This window comes from Cynocephalus volans, chromosome 4 (genome assembly GCF_027409185.1).
Source record: "Cynocephalus volans isolate mCynVol1 chromosome 4, mCynVol1.pri, whole genome shotgun sequence".
In the NCBI taxonomy this organism is placed as follows: Eukaryota; Metazoa; Chordata; class Mammalia; order Dermoptera; family Cynocephalidae; genus Cynocephalus; species Cynocephalus volans.
This window is the reverse complement of record NC_084463.1, coordinates 102,959,430-102,978,557: the sequence shown is the minus strand read 5'-3', so window position 1 is coordinate 102,978,557 and position 19,128 is coordinate 102,959,430. Positions and strand designations below refer to the sequence as shown.

Genomic DNA, 19,128 nt, shown 5'->3' with positions numbered 1-19,128 from the left:
TAACAGCCTTCCTTTGCTTGTGACTGCATCATTCCAATTTCTTCATATCACCTTCTCCTCTTCTGTGTGTATCATATCTCCCTCAGCCTCTCTGTTATAAGGATACTTCTGATTGAATTTAGGGCCTATCCAGATAATTCAGCACAATATCCCCACGTCAAGATCCTTCTTAGTCATATCTGCAAAGACTGTTTTCTTTATGAGGTAACATTTACAGGTTCCAGAGATTAGAATCTTTGGGCCGTCTACTAGACTATTCTTTGTCTTTTGCTCTTCCACATAAGTTTTAGAATCAGCATGTTGAAATTTTGACTGGAAATACATTGAATGCACAGATTAACTTGGGGAAAACTGACATATTTAGTATATTGAATCCATTCATTAATATAAAAATCACTTTTTTTTTTTTAATGCCCTTTAATCATGTTTTAGAATTTTCTTACATGTCCCTGTACTGGCCAGCCACCCCTCACCTCTCAAAAAAGTCTTATACATTTTTTATTAGAATTATTCCTGGATACCTTCTAGTATTATTAAAAAAAAATTTTTTTTGGTGGCTGGCCAGTACGGGGGATCTGAACCCTTGACCTTGGTGTTATAACACCGCACTCTAACAAACTGAGCTAACCAACCAGCTATAAATGGCATATTTTAAAACTTAATTTTCTAATAGCTAAAGTACAGAAACTCAACTGATTAATTTATATTAAACTTATATATAGATATTTTGCTGAAATCTTTTAATTCTAATAATTTGTCTGTAAATGCTCCTAAGTTTCCTATGTAAAAATCATACCTATGAATCATTACAATTTTATTCCCTCGTTTCCAATCTTCTTTTCCTTATCTTACAATGCTGGTTCAGGCTACCACTACCACGCTGAAAAAAAACGTGATTCTCCCCTAGTGCCTCTGGAAGGAGTGTCTTTGATTTTGGCTCAGTGAAACCAATAAATCTAAGTTTTTAGTGGATATCTTTTACCAAATTAAGTAAGTTATTTTCTATATCTATTCTGCTAAGGTTTTTTACTATAAAAGAGCATTAAATTGTATGAAATGTTAATGCACTGAATTATATTAATTTTTTTATGTTAGCATATCCTTGAATTCCTGGCATAAATGAACTTGCTAATGGCATGTCATATTTTTTACATATTACTGGACTCTGTTACAGTGTTCCCTTTCTTAGCAAATTGGCATCACCATTAATCCTGTTCCTTTACCCATAAACACAGAAACCATCCTTGACCCATATTCAAAAGATCACCATATTCTGTCAATTTTATCTCCCAAATATTTCTTGAATCTGTCTCCTACTCTCAATCTCTATTTTCATTTCCCTAACTAAACTACCATTTCTTATATAAACTACTATAAGAGTCCCTTAACTAGTTCTTGGCATTTTTTGTTTGTTTGTTTTTTGGCATTTATTTTTTTAAACACCTTTATTGAGATATACATATATGACGTAATTCCCACTTACCGTATACAATTCAATGGCTTTTAAAATATTTGCAGTATAAGCATCACCCCAATTAATTTTAGAACATTTTCATTACTACCATTTGCCCTCTTTCCAATTCCTTTACCACACCGCAGGCAGAGATCTTTCCAGAATGCAAATCTCATTTAATCGGATCAGGCAGTGACTAAATATTTATTAAATTATTTTGTATGTGATGAACTGCCTTGTTTCTTCAGGTCAAGGTTTATCTCCCCAGACAAAACCATTTCAGGGACTGGCTGCTTAGCTCTGTTGGCTACAGCACCGCCTTATAACACCAAGGTCTAGAGTTCAGACCCCACACAGGACAGCTGCCAAAAAAAATAAAAACATTTCAGAATATTAAAACCAACTGTAGATGACACATACCTAGAAAGTTGTGGGCGGTTGGTACCAGCATTGAAGAGAGTGGGAGAGGCATGAGTAAACCACCTCTCAGAAAGAAGGTTATATGTTTCAATTGCAGCATCAATGTCTTCTTTGTGAATCCCCACAGATACCCTCATCAACATATGCTGTGGTCTCTCAGCCACTATAAACAAAAGAGGAATTTTCACGCGATGAGACATGTCAGAAAAACTAAGCTTAGACACAAATTTGAATCAAAAAAAGGAACACCAAAAGAAAATTAGAAAAATTTTATACCAATATGCAGAACAATTATTCATAAACTAAACCTAAAGTTCAAAGTTATTTAGAGTCTAAATAAAAATATTAAGGCTAATTGCTCAAAGCTCTATATTCAGTTTAATGAACAGAAAACATACTCACAAATATATTCATTTCTCACCTTTTCCATTGATCTTCAACAAATAGGACCTCTCCAATGTCTAGAAGAAGCAAAGTAACCAACAAATTTTCAGAGCAGTTTTTAAAAACACAGTAGATATATCATTCACGATAAGGCAATCTGTTTAAGTCTTCTTGGGTTTTATGTAATTTTAAGTGACTCAGTTGGTTAGAGCACAGTGTTATAGCACCAAGGTCAAAGATTCGAATCCCCATAACAGCCAGCATCCCAAAAAAAAAAAAAAGGCTTGCAGGGTCTGGCCAGTTAGCTAGCTCACTCAGTAGAATGTGGTGGTGATAACACCAAGGTCAAGGGTTCAGATCCCCATACTGCCAGCTGACAAAAAAATTAAATAAATAAATAAAATTTTGAATGAAAAGAATAGTATTCCTACTCTTCCTAGCTTTAGTTTGGAACATTATCAACTGGCTGCTTTGTTTTAGCAAAGACTACAAGAAAATTTCTGGAAAAAGCCAGCTCCATACACTTTAATAGAAGAAGTTGTAATATTCATCTTCACCATTATCGTCATCATCACCACAATGGCTAACACCCATAAAGTGCTTATAATAGGGTAGGCACTGATCTAAGCAACACACACACTCATTTCATCCTCAATAGAATTTGTTGTTGAAATTTTATAATATCCCCTTTCTAAAGATGAAGAAACTGAAGCACAGAGAGATTAAATAACTTGCTAATAAGTAATAGAGCAGATTTGAACCCAGGTGGTCTGACACCAACATTCATGTTCTCAGTCACTACATTATACTGTCTATCGACACAAAAATTACTTATTAAAGCACCTGACACATAGTAGGGATTCAATAAATTGTTGTATAAACAGTAGAATACTATAAAATAATTCTGGCAAATTATCTGCACATCTCCTCAGGAATCCAGAAGCTATACTTGGAAAAATCGAAAATTGCAAACAGATAAGTTATCTTTCACCACTACCACCTTAACCACACTAATCCCCCAGGTCCATCCCACCTCTCAACAACTTATTGCTCCAAAAACACCAAAACACACAAAAAAACAACTTACTGACTTTATACCAGTATCACCAAAACATAAACAAAATCCTGTATTACCTGATAATTACGAAGGAATTCCCACTTATCTGAAACCCAGTATTTACCTTAAAGCCAAAGTAATTATAGGAGAAATCTCGGTCATAGATAATGGCAGAATTCAGGCGCTGATGGGGGTAAAAAAGAACCCATAAGGAAAATAATTAGTCTTATTCTCACAAAATCTGATATCTTTCAGCCCTAACTTCAGAACTAAAATTGACATAGGATACACAAGAGATAACACTAAATATTACTGCTGTAGAATAGAAATCCATCTAATATTAAAAAAAAAAAATAGTATATAAATTGAGTATCCTAACCGGCTTTAAAGACATAGATATTAAAAGACATATAAGTTATGTGATTAAATGTGATTTTCCAAACTTCCCTGTTATGTTTATAGTACATCTTTAATTTAAGAGGGAAAGAACATGAGCATAAAAGGGACTACTTTATCATTCTTATACATGTTTCAGATTGGCTGTTAATCCAAAAGTACTGGTACTACATATTTACTAATTCATGGTTCTTAAACTGGGTTTAAACAAACTACTATGGTAGTTTGTAAGATTTTATAGCCAAATCAATCATTGTTACAGAGTTTTTGTAAGCTATAAAGCCATTTAGAGGAAAACAAAAGTAATTAGGTATAAATAATCATTTCAGATAGAAAAAAATGGAGCCGGTTTTTTGAAATACTAACAGTGTTTCTACATAATAATCCATGTCCAAAGACTAGAAAAATCTATATAAAACCCTGCTTTCCCTTTCTCTTAAATTTTTAAGGGCATTTTTGTTGTCAAAGGTAGGTATGAGTCTAGCATAAATAACAGAGAACTGAAATACTTAACTATCAATATTTATTTTTTAGACACAGGATTTGCTGCTATTGTTTTATTTTTGTTTTTAACCTCTCTTCAGGATTACACATCTGAACAACACACAAACAAACTTAGTTTTTCTCTTAGTCTCATTAAATACATATCAGATACATATTTAGAGAGATAGTCAAATATATAGTCATTCTATTCCCTAAAGTTATAAACTCGTTTCTAATCTGCCCAGATAGCATGATGAATAAATCCTATGTGCAAAAGAGCTGGCTGAACCTATACATCTTTTCCCTTCTGTCCTCTGGGATCTAGTTAGGAAAGGGGTTTAAACACAAGTGGATAATTTTTAAGTTGCTCAGCAAGATGTTTCAGAATTTTACCTGAGCAACATTTTAGGGAGTCAATTTGGCAATGTCTATTAAAATTTTGAATGCACATACTCTTTAGCTCAGCAATTCCATCTAAGGGATTTATCTTACAAATATATTCATCTATGGTCAAAACACCTACCATACAAGGATATTCACTAAAGTGAAAAATGGAAAACAAATATTCATAACTAGAGGGATTCTTACATATACGTACATGACAATACATCTATAAAATGGAATGTTACGTAGCAGTTGGAAAGATTAGGATAAAGTTGTAAATGCTGATATAGAACAATCTCTAAAATATACTTGTAAGTGAAAAAAGTACCACTGAGAACAGTATACATGGTATGTTACCACTGGAAAAAAACATATGTATGTACACATACACACACACACGTATGCACAGAATAGTTCTGGAAAAATACATTTAAAAATGATAAAACAAAGTTGCTTCTAGAGAAGGAAAAACAGGATTCAGAGCAAGACAGAGAATTAATTTTTGTCTATATTTTTTGTAGTGTTTAAATTTTCTAAGATGTGCATGTTATTTTTTTTAAAAAAAAATCTATCAATAAATTTATACCGGAAAACTGTTATACATACATCTTTATTGGCTAAAACAATATCCAGTGTTGACTTGGCCACCATGGGAGAGTGTTTGCCATTATGTGGATTTATGTAGTTGTAGATGTCTTCCATCACATCTTAAAAAAACAAAAAATAAAAATGTCAAAACCACTTAACAGCTAATTCAATCCTTAGGTAACAGAAACACTAGTAATAAGAAAAACACTAGTAATAAGAAAAACACCAGTAATAAGAAACACTAGTTCTCAACCCTTTTTTTCATCACAACTCACCTCAGTACCTAGCATAGAAAAGTGCTCAATAAACATATACATGTTGAATAAATATATGATAATGCCTCATTTAAAGAAATCTTCCAGAGTTGAAGTGAGTATAAGCTCTTGTAGTATAAAAGATTCCCAGGTGATTCTCACACCCATTAAGAATTATTGGTTAAATTTAAGGAAATACAGAAATTATAATCTCCTCTCACCAATTATTTTTATTCTAACAACAGAAACCCAACTTATAACACAGAATCTATTATCCCAAACAGTTCACTTCTTCTATAAACATACATTTAGTTAGCTCCCTCACTCTGCTCTTCAAGATACCATAACAGTATCTGGCCCTCTGCATTTATATACAAAACTTACACACATACAAACACTGGCATTTTGAATGGGAATGAAGTGAATTTCAGGAGAACTGACATCTTCACAATAAATCTACTGAAGGGGGAGGATATAATGTATGAGGCCCCACATAAGAGAACTAGAATTGAGAGCCAAAAGAATTGACAGCCAAAAGATATCTAATCTCAGTCTACCAGTTGGCTTCTTATTGAATTGAATTGAAATTATTGAACCTTCCTTTGCCCACATTCCCTGGGCTGTAAAACAGAATGAAGTGTTTGCTAGTGATGACAAAAGATCAACTGTAACATTTTGTTTAACCTAGAATTTGTCGATAAATATTATTCATTTTTTCAACCATGCCACCACCAACTGCCTGTAAGATGAGCTTTAGAAAACAGAACAAAAAGTATGAACAACAGGCCAAAGGCTCGAATCCCTATACCAGTCAGTTGTCCAAAATAAAAAAAGCATGAAGTACAAGGATCCATTGACCCTTTTATGCAGCAAGTCAGCATCAGGGAGAAACAGGAAGTTCTAATCCCCTCTCACTGGACACATTTACACACTGTGCTTTTTTAAACAAGATGTAACTTTTCTTTTCATATTCAAAGTGTCTTTCTAGTACCCTTACTAATATTCTGAGAATACTAAATTCTTTCTAATTTTTTCACCCCGGACTCACCACTGAACATTTTCTTTGTTTCCTTGTGCAAGTTAGAGACAGCAATCCTTGCTGCCAGGATGGCATAGTCAGGGTGCTTAGTAGTCAAGGTGGCAGCTGTTTCAGCAGCCAAAGTATCTAGTTCCACCGTGGTGACCCCATTGTATAAGCCTTGGATTACTTTCATGGTGATGTGAGTCTACAAAAACAAAATCAAGAATTACTTGAGCTTACCCAAGAAACAATAGCTTCCTTAAAAGAGCAATTAAGAAAACAACCAAATTTATATCATAATAACACAACTTCCTTTTTGAAAAATTATCTTTCAGGGGCTGGCCCGTGGCTCACTCGGGAGAGTGCGATGTTGAGAACACCAAGGCCCCGGGTTCGGATCCCATATAGGGATGGCTGGTTAGCTCACTGGCTGAGCGTGGTGCTGACAACACCAAGTCAAGGGTTAAGATCCCCTTACCAGTCAAAAAAAAAAATTTAAAAAAAATTAAAAAAAAAAAAAAAAGAAAAGAAAAATTATCTTTCAGATTAATGGGCTGTGGGAAACTTAGTAATAAAAATTCTTAAACCAATAGAGCTGCCAGAAAATGAATACTACATATACAATGAAAAGGCGTCACTTAAAAAAAATCTAAGTACAGTCTTTAAAAAGATTAATAGTGCCACAGGAAAATAGCTGAAAATAGATCAATGCTTCTATAAGTATTTCCCCATCTTTCATTCAAATTCTCCTTATGTGATCAGGGCTTCAGCTCCATACTTACTCACCTTCTCCCAGTTCTACCTGAGGAAAGCAAGTCAGACTTTAATCATTCTAATTAAAAGAGATGAAAGCATGAATTGGGGTTGGGGCTTAGTCATCTAATAATTTAATTTAGCACTTCACAAATTACAAAGTGTTTCAACTTTCATACTCTCTGACACTTCACAACCACTTTGTGAGATGGATATTATTACTATCACCACTTTACATGAGGAACCTGAGGCTCAGATTACTAGGAATCACCCAAGGTTAAATCACTGTCCAAGTCTTCTGGCTCCAAATCTCATTAAAACTCACTGCATTTCACTGTTTTCAAGACCATATTACAAGAAGTTCCACTTTCTCTCTCTTTTTTTTTTTTTTTAAAGATTACCGGTAAGGAGATCTTAACCCTTGACTTGGTGTTGTCAGCATCATGCTCTCCCAAGTGAGATAACCGGCCATCCCTATATAGGGATCCAAATCCTTGGCCTTGGTGTTATCAGCACCACACTCTCCCAAGTGAGCCACGGGCCGGCCCTGAAGTTCCACTTTTTAAAACACATAATGCACAGTTAATACCATACACTTTTATGAAAAACAAATCCTAACTTGTATATGGATGTGTGTGTTTACTGAATCCTTAAAAAAGTAATCCAACAGAAAATGAATGCATTTCTCAGTTGACCAAAGTGTACCCCCCTAAAAAAGACGTGTGTGTGTGCAATTATTTTAAATTTGCAATCTATTCTAATTACAATATAGCTTAGCCCAAGTTGCTCTTGATCACTTTCTTCCCAGACCTGGTACTACATGGCAAGTAATCAGAACTCTGAATAAATTAACATCTGTATGGTAACTGTGCCAGATCTAATAGCATACAGACTTTTTCAGCAGAATCCACCCTAGAAGCTTGATTCTGCTACAGCACCCTTACATTACACTCTAAAATTTAGTATTGCATGAAGCAATAGAATATCTGGGAGTCAAGACACCTAAGTTCTTCTCCCACTAACTTAAATCACCCCCCTTCTCTCTTTGGACCTTTCTTATCTGTAAAACAAAGAAGATGAAACAGGATGAGCTCTCAGGTTCACTAAAACTCTAACATTCCACTATTCTAATTATTGTTCAGAAGTCTTAAATGTAAAAGAGAATTTATAATAAGCAATTTTAAAGTTTTATAAAATTATCTTCTCTTGACCAAAGTTTACTTTAGTCAATTAAACATCTATCAAGTATCTAATTAGATAATTGTCAAGCCCTGAGAAAATGTAAGAATAAGATAGAGCTCATCCTCAATTCTAGGGGAGGACAGAGATATATAATTAGTTTCCATACTATGCAGTTAAAGCTATGAAGTGAGCACAGGTGTTATAGAAGTACAGGTAAAATACCTAAATAAGGCTGCAGCAATATGGGCGGGTTTGGAAAATGGCTCTTATAGAGATTTGCATTTTAGGAATTTCACATTAGAAGCCAAGTGGAAGACGCATTTGAAAAGGGCAAGATGAGAGAGAGGCTGGAGGACACCTAGAGACCGCTTTAGAAAGCAGTCCAGATAAGGAATGATTAAGGTCTAGAGTAGGGGAGTTACAAAAGATAAGAAGAAAAGCAAAGTGACTTGCTTGTGAATAGTTTGTTCTTCTTAGATATTGTCCATTAAATCTACTTTATAATACTTAAATACATTCTTTTTACACAGACAGCAGAAAGCAAATTGCAAACTAGTTCCTACTCAAATGACCACAATTCCAAAACGACAGGCTTTTCTACTTACAAATAATTTACTCAAAAAATCTCTGATATTAAGTGCTAATATCAAGTTTTCCTCTTTGCTCACATTCATAGTTCTCTGAAAAGTGAGAACTCACAGGACAGAACCAAAATTAAGAAAAAATGTCTTAGGCAATGAATTCACATCTTATATCCAAGGATACAGCCAGAATACCAAACCAAAGTATATCAGGTGAATAAAGGGCCAGAGATAAGAAACAAGTAGAAAGAATCACATAAAGCAAGGAACCCAAGATATAAAAAGATATACTTACAGGATCAACAAAGTCCATATTGAGTCCATAACAAAGCTTCTGGATTCGAGATGTAATTTTGTCAAACATGACCCTCTCTTGGCGGCCATCTGCAGTAATCAAACCGTACAATTCATGTTAGCACTTATTAAGATGGCAATGTCAAAGAACCAAATGTAATCAACGTGAACTTTTCAAATTAACCAACATGAAACACTTTTCACAGATAAAAGATTCAGACTACCAATAGATTCAAGAGATTTTTGTCTTCTCTGTCATATGCAAAAAGTAGGGATTTAATATTGAAAGTATTCCCTTCCCTTACATTATAATCAGATGAATTCTTGCAGTAACTTCCCAAATGATGTTTCACAGCTTGTTCCACATAGCAGCCAGAATTACCCTTTAAAACTTAAGTGAAAATCATATCATTTACCCTCTCAAACCCCCTAATAATGGCTTCCCATCTCCTTAAAAATGAAAAGTCAAGATCATTACAATAGTCCACAAAATCCTACCCAACCTGCCCTGTTCACCCACCCCTACCTCCCCCACTTCACTTCTTACTCTCCCACTTTCCTTACTTACTCTCCCTTGGCAACCCTGGCCTCCTTGCTATTTGAACATACTTTAAGTCTTTGCTCAATGCCACCTTCTCAATAAGGCTGTCCCTGATGACCCTATTTTAAATTGCAATGCCCTCAACACAACTCTGCTCTTCTTATCCCCCTTTCTCCTTCTATGGTTTTTTGTCCATAGCTCTTATCACCATCTGATATACTACATATTTTACTTATGTATTTGTTTATTGTGTGACTTCCTGTACCCATTTATTAGAATATAACTTCCAAAAAGATAAAGATTTTTGCATGTTTTATCTACCAATGTACTCCCCAGTGCCCAGACTAAGGACCGAGGCCTAGCACATAGTAGTTACTCAAGTATTCATTGAATGCTAATTGATTTATAAACCTGTCTCCACTCTAACACCTTTATGGTAAATTGGCTTGCCTAGTCTCCTAAGTTAATTAATGGCTTTGAATTTACTTCATACCATATAAAGAAGTATTTCTAATTGTAATTCAAGACAATCTTTCAGAGGCAACCTTTTAGTTTTAATATTTTGGGGATATAGTAAGCAAATACATGTACCCCTTATCTAGTTATTCCTTTCATGATTTTGGATTTAGATCACATCCCTCTTTGTCCTTCCAGATAAAAAGTCCCACTATTCTTAGTTTAACCTCAAATAGTAGCTCATCCAACCTTTATTTACTCTTACCAAAAATAGTGGCTATTCAACCACTAAATAGGCTGAATCTCAGGCAAGCCACACATAACATGCTCAGTCATTTCACAGATCTTCATTTGTAGGAGGATAATTATCATACCTATTCCACTTACCTCATCAGTTTATTATAACAATAAAATGAGATAAGGCAAAAAGTGCTTTGGTTATAATAACTTTGGTATAGTTGTAATTTTAAATATTATTAAAAATAAAGCAGCTCTTATTGGGAAAACACATTGAACACAGTATGTGATACAACATAGGCACACAAGAAAAGTTAGTGTCTCATACTGCTCTACTTTTTGTCTTCTCTGTGCACCTATAATCCTTTGTAACTAGTTAAATAGGCAACATTTTAAACGTGTTTACATTTGGCCTTCTCCTTCACATCTGTATTCTCAAATTTAGTGCCTGGCACAAGGTAAGTTATCAAATGTTTGATGAAGAACTAACCCATCTGGAACGAGTTGCTTTTTCTTCTACACTAATATAGTAACACTAAGATAGCCCTTCTCTTTCTGCATACCATGTGACCTACTTTTCTGACCAGACTCATTGCAGTGATCAACTCTGGAACAGAGAAAAACTGGCGCACACTGAGATTGAGTCCTCAGTGCTCTACCAATGGCTTTATAGGCAGACAGGTAACCACAGAGCAACATTAGCAGAGAGAATTCTGCAGCTGCCAAAAGTTCTGAAGTTAATCAGGAAACTGACGAAAAGTACATGGTCTTAACTCACACTGGAGAATGGGAGGCAGACTAAAGGTCTAAAGGTCCAATTACCCATTGTTCTCTAGCTTGTCCTTCCACTTGGTCAATTTTTCAACCCAGATGCTGATTTCATCACATCACTAATCCCTGTTTCTCACTGCTTACATTATCCTCTTCTCTCAAGCAAGGTCTTCCTTACTTTATCCTCACCTCATCTCTTCTACTTTTCCCTGTGAAATATCTTAAGTCGCAGTAGGGCCTCCCATTCCCACATATGCATCATTCCTTATACCTTACTCTGCCTAAAAGTCCCTATTGCACCTTTCCATACATCTAACTCCTACTCATCCTCCAACTCTCACATCTCCATGAAACCTGCCCCAACCATTGTAACTCATGTTGACCTCTTCCTCTTCTGAAATCCTCTAGAATATTAATTGAAAGTCTCTTGGTTATAAGCTGTTTTTGATTATTCTCTCTTTAGGAAGACTTCACTAATCCTATAAGACCAAAGATGTGCCTTTTCTACAAGCTATGAACTTTCTATTCCCTCTTATCTGTAATGTTCAGGCCACAGATTTTCATAGTTGGCTCTTAGTATTATTCAGGGCTCAGCTCAAATGTCAGCTTCTTAGGCCTTCCCTGACTACCCAATCCAAGGTTATTTTCTCATTCATCTGTATCACGTTACCCTGTTTTATTATCATCATCTCACTTATCACTACCTGAAATTAACCAATTCTTATATGTTTACTCATTTTGTGTGCACACTTACCACTCCCACCCACATTAGGATGTAAATTCCATGAGAAAAGGGACTTAGTCTGCTTTGTTCACTGCTGAATCTCCAGCACTAAAAACAGTACCTTGTATAAAGAGATACTGAATAAATGCTTTCTAAATAACTGAATGAATGGGCTACTATAGCCTGTACCTAATCTACAGGGGTATTTATCGTATTTTATTACATTACTTTTTTATTTGTCTATCTTTCTCAATTGATTATAAGATCTTTGAAAGCAGGAACCATGTCTGCCTACTCACCACTATAATCCCAGTGCCAGCACAGTATCCAGCACATGGAGTTGTAAAATAATATAATCGACTGTGAACGGAATTAGAGGGAGGGATAGGGAAAGGATCTAGAATAGAAGAGACTGAGTGCAATGGATGCTTTAGAAGATATTCTTTTATAAATTTTTGTTTCAGTTTTATGTATATACATACATACATGTACATGTATGTGAAATGTATTTTTTACTGTGGGTTATAATCCAAAGTTTTGAAAACACTATACTAAATTTCAAAGTACTGCTTACAACTCAGTCAGCTACTTCTCATTTACTGCAATAGTTCTCAACTTCTATTTCATTTTTTTTAACCTAATCGCTTCTGGGCCTTTTGGCTAAGATAAAGTATAGTACTTTTTTAACCTAAATTTCCTTGAGGAATTATACTCTCCCATTAGGAAAAATAGCTCAAGATAGCAGATAAGAAAAACTCCCAAGATCAAAGGTTCAGATACCCATAATGACCAACTGACAAAAAAAAAAAAAAACCCATTGGCTCAGTTGGTTAGAGCACAGTGTTGATAACACCAAGAGCAGGGGTTCGGATCCCTATACCAGCTAGCCGCCAAAAAGAAAAAGAAAAAAAGAAAAACTCATCCAGTATTCCCTTATCTAATAATTCTCATATGGATTATTCCTAAATTCCTAACAACTTTAACATTTCTGAAGATGGAGCTGTCTTCTCCCTCTATGATTTCCCTCACAGTATTTAGCAAGATATTAACACATTTAGTAAGTACTTGAGGGCTGGCCAGTTAGCTCAGTTGGTTAGAGCCAAAAGGTTTTAAAAGTTCAACACAGAGGTGTTACCCACTCTGGTAATCTTGAGTCATAAATTTTCTTTTTTGGGGGGGTTGGGGAGGCGGCCAGCTGGCCAGTAAGTGGATCCAAACCTTGACCTTAGTGTTATCAGCACCATGCTCTCCCAAGTTAGTTAACCCACCAGCCCAAGGAGTCCATAGTTTTCAATTCGTCTTTCTTACTGATTATAAGACCATCCTCAAACATCTCTCCCATATCTCTTTCTAGAGGTTGAAAACTAGATGCTCATCTCTCACTCACTGGAATGGACCAACAAAGCACACAATGTGTTTTTGGTCTTTGGTCTCATCGGCTAAAATGGGGGGCTAGGGAAATTCAGAGTATGATGCTCTCAAGAAACTAAAAACGGGAAGAAGGGCCACCATTGTCCACCTCTATCTCTTGGCTGTAGTTAAACCAATCTGGACACCACCAAATCATCTACCAGCCTACCCACATATACTACATTTTGACATAATTATTCCCATTCACTCTTTGAGCACCTATTCATGGCATGTCCCGTGCTAAATGTAAACAGAAAAATTTCCATCATTGAAATGTTCACAGCTCACTGGACAAAACAGAAACATCCAGTCAATCAACCAATATTTACTAAATGCCTACAATTTTGAAATAATTTTGTTGCTTTAAAAGAAGCAAGTAGATTCCACTGAAAACTTGTTCATACCTGTCTCATTTGGCTCTCTAAGTATATGTTGCTCTTGTTTTTCCAACCTCATTAAACCTACTCCCAAAGCAGGGACCGTCTCCACGGGCTGAGCACAAAAAGAGGCATATGAAAAACTCCAAGATCAAGGGTTCGGATCCCCAACCACCAAAAAAAAGAAAGAAAAAGAAGAGGCTGGTGGGTTCGGTCAGTTGGTTAGAGCACAGTGTTGATAACATCAAGGGCAAGGGTTCGGCAAGTCTAATGAAAAATAACTGTTGAGAAAGAATACTAGTAGGTGACTCTTCCCAATCCCCATCCTGTCAGAACACGTGTTGGCCACCCTTCTTTGACTCAGTCTCTCTTCCCATGAAGGGGAAGGGCAGTTAGACCCTGTCCCAAACTCTCCTCTGGGACTACTCCTGGGGCATAGGCAACACAATCTCTTTTACAAAGGGCAAACTCCAGGGTGCTGTCTGTGTCTAGGATCTTTTTTTTTTTTTTTTTCTTTTTCCCACCCCACACTCCCATCCTCACCCCACAAAAGCTATCAGTAAACTGACAGGTGCCTGTGTAGGGTACAGTCTTCTTTCCTGGCTCCCTCCTGTACCTAGGACAGATTACCAATCCCACAGTTTTCAAATAAAACTGTTGTCAGCTACGGGTAATCCTGACCTCACCATCAACTAACTGGGTGACTTTGGGTCAGTCACCGAAACCTCTCTGAGCTTCAGTTTCTTCGTCTGTAAAGTGGAGTAATAATCCTCTCTCAGAGGCTTGTAGCGAGGAATAAAACAGTGTCTGGAAAGCGCTGGGCGCACAAAGTAACTACTTGATACAGGGCAGGTGTTATTCTTTTGAAAGGCGGCAAGATGGCAAAGCCGAGGGTACAAAGATTGAAGGCCATAAGAAGGATGGAGGCAGACGGACGGAAGACAGAAAGCCAAGCTGGCTGACAGGGCGGGAAGCCGCAGCGAGAAGGGCGGGAAGCGGCGGAGACGGGCGGGCGTGGGTAATACGGAGCCGGCAGCAGCAGCCCGCGTCCCCTAACCCCCCTCCCGGGCCCCTCACCTCGCTTGATCACATGCATCGCGGCTAGTGGCTGAGGCGCTGAACGATTCAAGACGGGGCTGCCCCTCTGAGGCACCGGCGGGATCGAGAAGGTGGTAGAGTGCAACGGGTTGTGCTCCAGGCGCTGCTCCAAACGCGGGGACAAGAGCTGGAGCCAGCCAGCACTTTCCTCACCAGAGGAGAGGCGCGACAATCCAAATCCCCTTCCCGCGCCCGCCACCCGCGACGCACAAAGCGACGTGACGGAGTTCGAATGGCGCTACTCGACGCTGCCTACGCCCGGGGCCGGATGGGCAGGACTACGCGCGCCCTGTAGCCGCCATGTTGAGTTTGGGCAAGGCCCAGGAGACTGCGCCTCTCCCAGGGCCACATTGGGAACGCTGTTCTCCTGCCGCCATGTTGTGTATGGGCAAAGCCGATTCCCAGGGCCCCGGGGCCCTGACGTAGCACGCAGAGCCCGCTAGGTTAGGCGCGCGCTTCTCTCGCCTGCGCGGTCCTGCCGAAGTCAAGATGGTTCACATATTTTTGAAATGACAGAAGCCAACCATCCAGAATGCTCTTTATTCTGACTGTTACATTATGATAGCCCCGAGACACCGTCCAATGTGGGCTCTAGCCTAGGCAGCCTCAGGACTCTTAGGTTGGCAAGAAGCCTGGCACTCAATAAAGTTAGAAAAAAGCCAATGCTAGGCCAAAGGTGTTTGGATTTCATCTGGACAGAAGTCAGGAGCCCTGAGTTTTAAGCATGGCTGGGCCATGACCAATATGCTTTTAGGGTTTTCCAGTGTACGGTGGCAGAGACAGGGTCAGCAATAAGGCAGCTGTTGCCTTGAGGAGGTAGGATGGACTTGGTGACTGAATGTGATGAGTAAAAACCGATAAAAACCCTAATATACAAGGCTGGTGTAGGAGCTTCTGATTGGGAAACACCGCCTAATCTATGAAGTTTCATCTGTGGCATCGTCTCCCTAAAACTTTTCAAAACCTTTCATTGGTTTCTCACTTCCCTCCAGATGCTGCCCAATCTCCCTGTGTAGTATATTCGAAGTCATAGGTGAAGCTATAGGGTAAACAGGGTCAAGATGGCACAGAAATAGTGTTGACAGATTTAGCAAATAAAAATGTGTCCCAGATTGTGCATGAGACATAGTTATACTAAAAGAAATTATTTGAAATTCAAATTTAACTGGGCATCTAGTATTTTATCTGGTAACCCTACCCAGAGAGCTTTTGGGGATGTGCATTCAAGTTTTGTTTTCCCTGGGCAAAGGAAGAACAGTCTCTTCTTTATCCCCTGTCATGCTACAGAGAGTAGAGAGAACACAATGAGAGTCAAAGCCAGCAAAGGTTAAAATCTCCTACATGCTTTATTGGACTTCAAAGTCTTATGAAGTAACACAGAAAAACCCATGTGAGGGTGTCCAGGGGGTACAAGGCAGTCTGCAGCCTAGCATCCTCCTAAGACCAGCCCCAGGTACACCCACCTCAGGCCCAAAATAGGGTCCCAGGACAAAGGCATGGCAAGGAATGGGACAGAGAGAAAATACCTTTATAGCCATAGCAAAAACAGGTAAAGGAGAGAGTTATCTAGAGGGTGGGAAGGGTTGTGGGAAGTGGTCACACAGCCACCTTGACCTATACCATCTTCCTTAGCCACCCCTTCCCCAAACCAGTTGTGTCCTTTTTGAGCCTCTGGCCCAGGCTATGAAGTAACATAAAAATGGGGTCAGATAAGCGGAGTATGCAGTGTAGGCACTTGGGAAATTCAGGAGATTTCTTTTTTTACTTTTGTTTTGTCTTTTGGTTTAAAATATGACAACATCCTTGCCCAACAGCTCCAAAGCCCATGAAAGCCCTCTATCATGGCTGTGACTCCCATGGCCAGGGGAGCCAATTGTCCTGAGCCCCAGGAGTATCGATGCTAGAGGAGCTCTGGGGCAGCACCTCTTAGAGACAATCCCTCCTGAAGTGTGGGGGAGCAGGGGTAAGAGGGAGGCAGGTGTGGGTGGGAGAAGAGAGAAGGCAACTGCCTTATAGCCCACAGCTCTGGCTCCAACTAAGAAAGGTCTCTCCCATCCATCCCCATGCCTAGCTTCTCTTCAAAACTCTCTGGTAGCTTATCGTCTGGGGATTTGTTTCACTCCTTATGGCCTCTGGAGGCCTGAGTGAGCTCTAGGATGAGGTTCTCTCTGGACCATGACACTCCCAAAGAACAAACTCCAAAGATTAGGCTTTAGGCCCCAGTCTAGGGCAAACAGAACCATTGTGGGTGGGGTGGAACAGATCTGAGGCACAGGTGTCAGAAGTTACTCCTCCTATCTTCCCTGCAACTGCAAGAAAGCTGGTGAGTGGTGAGAGGGAGGAGTCTGAAAGCAGGAGACAGAAACTAGAAACCAAACCTCAAAACTGGGACAGCAGAGACAGAAGCTGGACCCTAGAGGTGGAGCTGGGAGCTGAGGGGACATGCACTGAAGTGGAGAGGAAGTGAGAGCAGCAGCCCATGGTTGGGAGGGAGGCAGGGCAGGCAGGCCATGGTGGTCAGTTAATAAATAATGATGAAAGACCCAAGGATGAGGGAGGCAGTTATGTAAAGTCCTAGGCCCCTGGGCCAGCCCCTCCCATGCCCCACTCTAGGGGCAAGAGGTCTTGGAGCAAGGGAAGGGAGGGGAAGCAGAAGACCCAGGGAAGGACAAGCTGTCCCACCACTGCCACCTCCATCCTGCCTACTTCTTAAGAGGCTTCTTAAAGATTTTGAGTGGAAACTTCTTCCGGCCTGGGCTGGAGTCTGTCTCCTCACCAATAGAGCTATTATCCTCCTCAGCCACGGCCTTCTTGCCAGCCAGGTGGGGAATGCGTGTGTTTCGGCTGGCCTGCAGGGCTCGGCTGTCCCCAACTGGAGATGGCGTGTCTGGGTCTGGGGAACTGGGGCTGTGAGAACGGGAAGAATCCAAAGGTGGCGAGCCACCAGGTGGGGCTAAGGGGCTCAGCTCCATCAGGCTCTGGGCCTTGTCCAGCCCATGGTTCAGCGCCAGTAATGCTTTCTTGGCCAGGGCAGGGCTATCAGGCAGTTTCTCCACCAGAGACCCTGGGTGGACCCCCTCAGTCAGCCGGTGGCTGCCATTGGAAGTCATGGCACTGAGAGCCTCATCTGCAACACGGCTCATCTGAGGAGGTTTGGGGGCCATACGTTGGCGGTCACTCATGTGGAGGGAAGACTCCGAATCAGAATTGGTCAAATCCCTGAAAGACATAGGGTAGAGAGGAAGAAAGGAACACATGCAGGATAGGGAGACAAGGGGAAAGTTGAAGAGTAGAGAGGGACAACATAAGAAGACAAGGACAGGGTACAAAAATGGGAATAGAAGGAGAGCAGGAGAGATAAATAGGATGAACAGGCAGGTGGGAAGGACAGAGTAATGGGGAATAGAAGGAAGTTGAGTAGACCATAAGTATAGGATAAGAGAGGAGGCAGGAATAGGGAATTAGGATAGATTGTGGAAGAGACAGAGTAGAATTGTGGAGGAAGAAAAGCAAAAGGAGAAATAGGCAGAAATAAGAAGGACCAAGGAGAGAAAGAGAAGAAAGAGAAAAGTGATAGGGAGAGAAGAAACAGACAATAGGAAACAAAAACAAATGTCATTATACCATCATTTGTCTCGCAAAGGGTTTTCCAATGCCTGGACCCAACCACTGCTGAATGCTCAGACTCTTAATTGATGCAATCATAGGCTTAAATTCTACAGATATCCTCCTCATTTAAGTCTCTGCCCTCTCATAGCTGGCTAGATTTCTTAGGACTTAACCCTAATCTAACACAGAACCTACATGCCGTTCTAAGTAACCATTTTCCATGCCTTCCTCCCCCACTTACTTCTGTCATACCCTGTCATACACTCAGTCTGGGCCAGGCCCCAAGGAACAGGGCACGTGCAGTCAGTGGACCTGACCCAGGCTGGGGAGGAGAAGGTTAGAACAGCCTTGCAAATAATCCCTCAGCCACTCCAAAAGGCCAGGATGCTGCCTCTTCCAATCCTCTCACAGGTTTCAAAGAAGGTCACAGAGAAGTACTGCAGAGTTCAAATCAAAGTCTGTGGTGGCAGTAGGAAGGATAGCGTCTCTTTCAGAGCTCTGCTGACAGAATGTAAGGAGGCATAGAAAGACAGGATGTTGGCCTTTAAGGAGCAGTGTTTCAGAAGAGCTCTACACTCTTCTGTGTGATTTTGGACAAGTCATCTAAATTTGCTGCTTCTCAATTTTCGCCCAATGAAGACAATACCAATTCAAT

General features: G+C 39.5%; 2 protein-coding genes across 4 annotated transcripts in view; both read right to left on the bottom strand.

The window, feature by feature from the left end:
• RRM1 (ribonucleotide reductase catalytic subunit M1) overlaps positions 1-15,145 on the bottom strand; it is a 36,718-nt gene extending 21,573 nt beyond the window's left edge. Inside the window, exons 1-7 of the mRNA XM_063093044.1 lie at positions 14,844-15,145; positions 9,252-9,340; positions 6,468-6,645; positions 5,184-5,284; positions 3,439-3,498; positions 2,295-2,334; positions 1,874-2,036 (exon numbers count right to left, since the gene is read on the bottom strand). Of these exons, the coding sequence (XP_062949114.1) occupies positions 1,874-2,036; positions 2,295-2,334; positions 3,439-3,498; positions 5,184-5,284; positions 6,468-6,645; positions 9,252-9,340; positions 14,844-14,862 (650 nt within the window). The 5' untranslated portion in view covers positions 14,863-15,145. The remainder of the gene's footprint in view (positions 1-1,873; positions 2,037-2,294; positions 2,335-3,438; positions 3,499-5,183; positions 5,285-6,467; positions 6,646-9,251; positions 9,341-14,843) is intronic.
• Positions 15,146-16,187: 1,042 nt separating this feature from the next.
• Positions 16,188-19,128, bottom strand: part of STIM1 (stromal interaction molecule 1) — a 224,815-nt gene continuing 221,874 nt past the window's right edge. For 2 of the 3 annotated variants that reach the window (XM_063093387.1, XM_063093388.1), the window contains exon 12: positions 16,188-18,083. In XM_063093387.1, coding sequence (XP_062949457.1) covers positions 17,567-18,083 — 517 coding nt within the window. In that variant the 3' untranslated portion in view covers positions 16,188-17,566. The remainder of the gene's footprint in view (positions 18,084-19,128) is intronic. The other variant, XM_063093389.1, reaches the window with a different exon arrangement.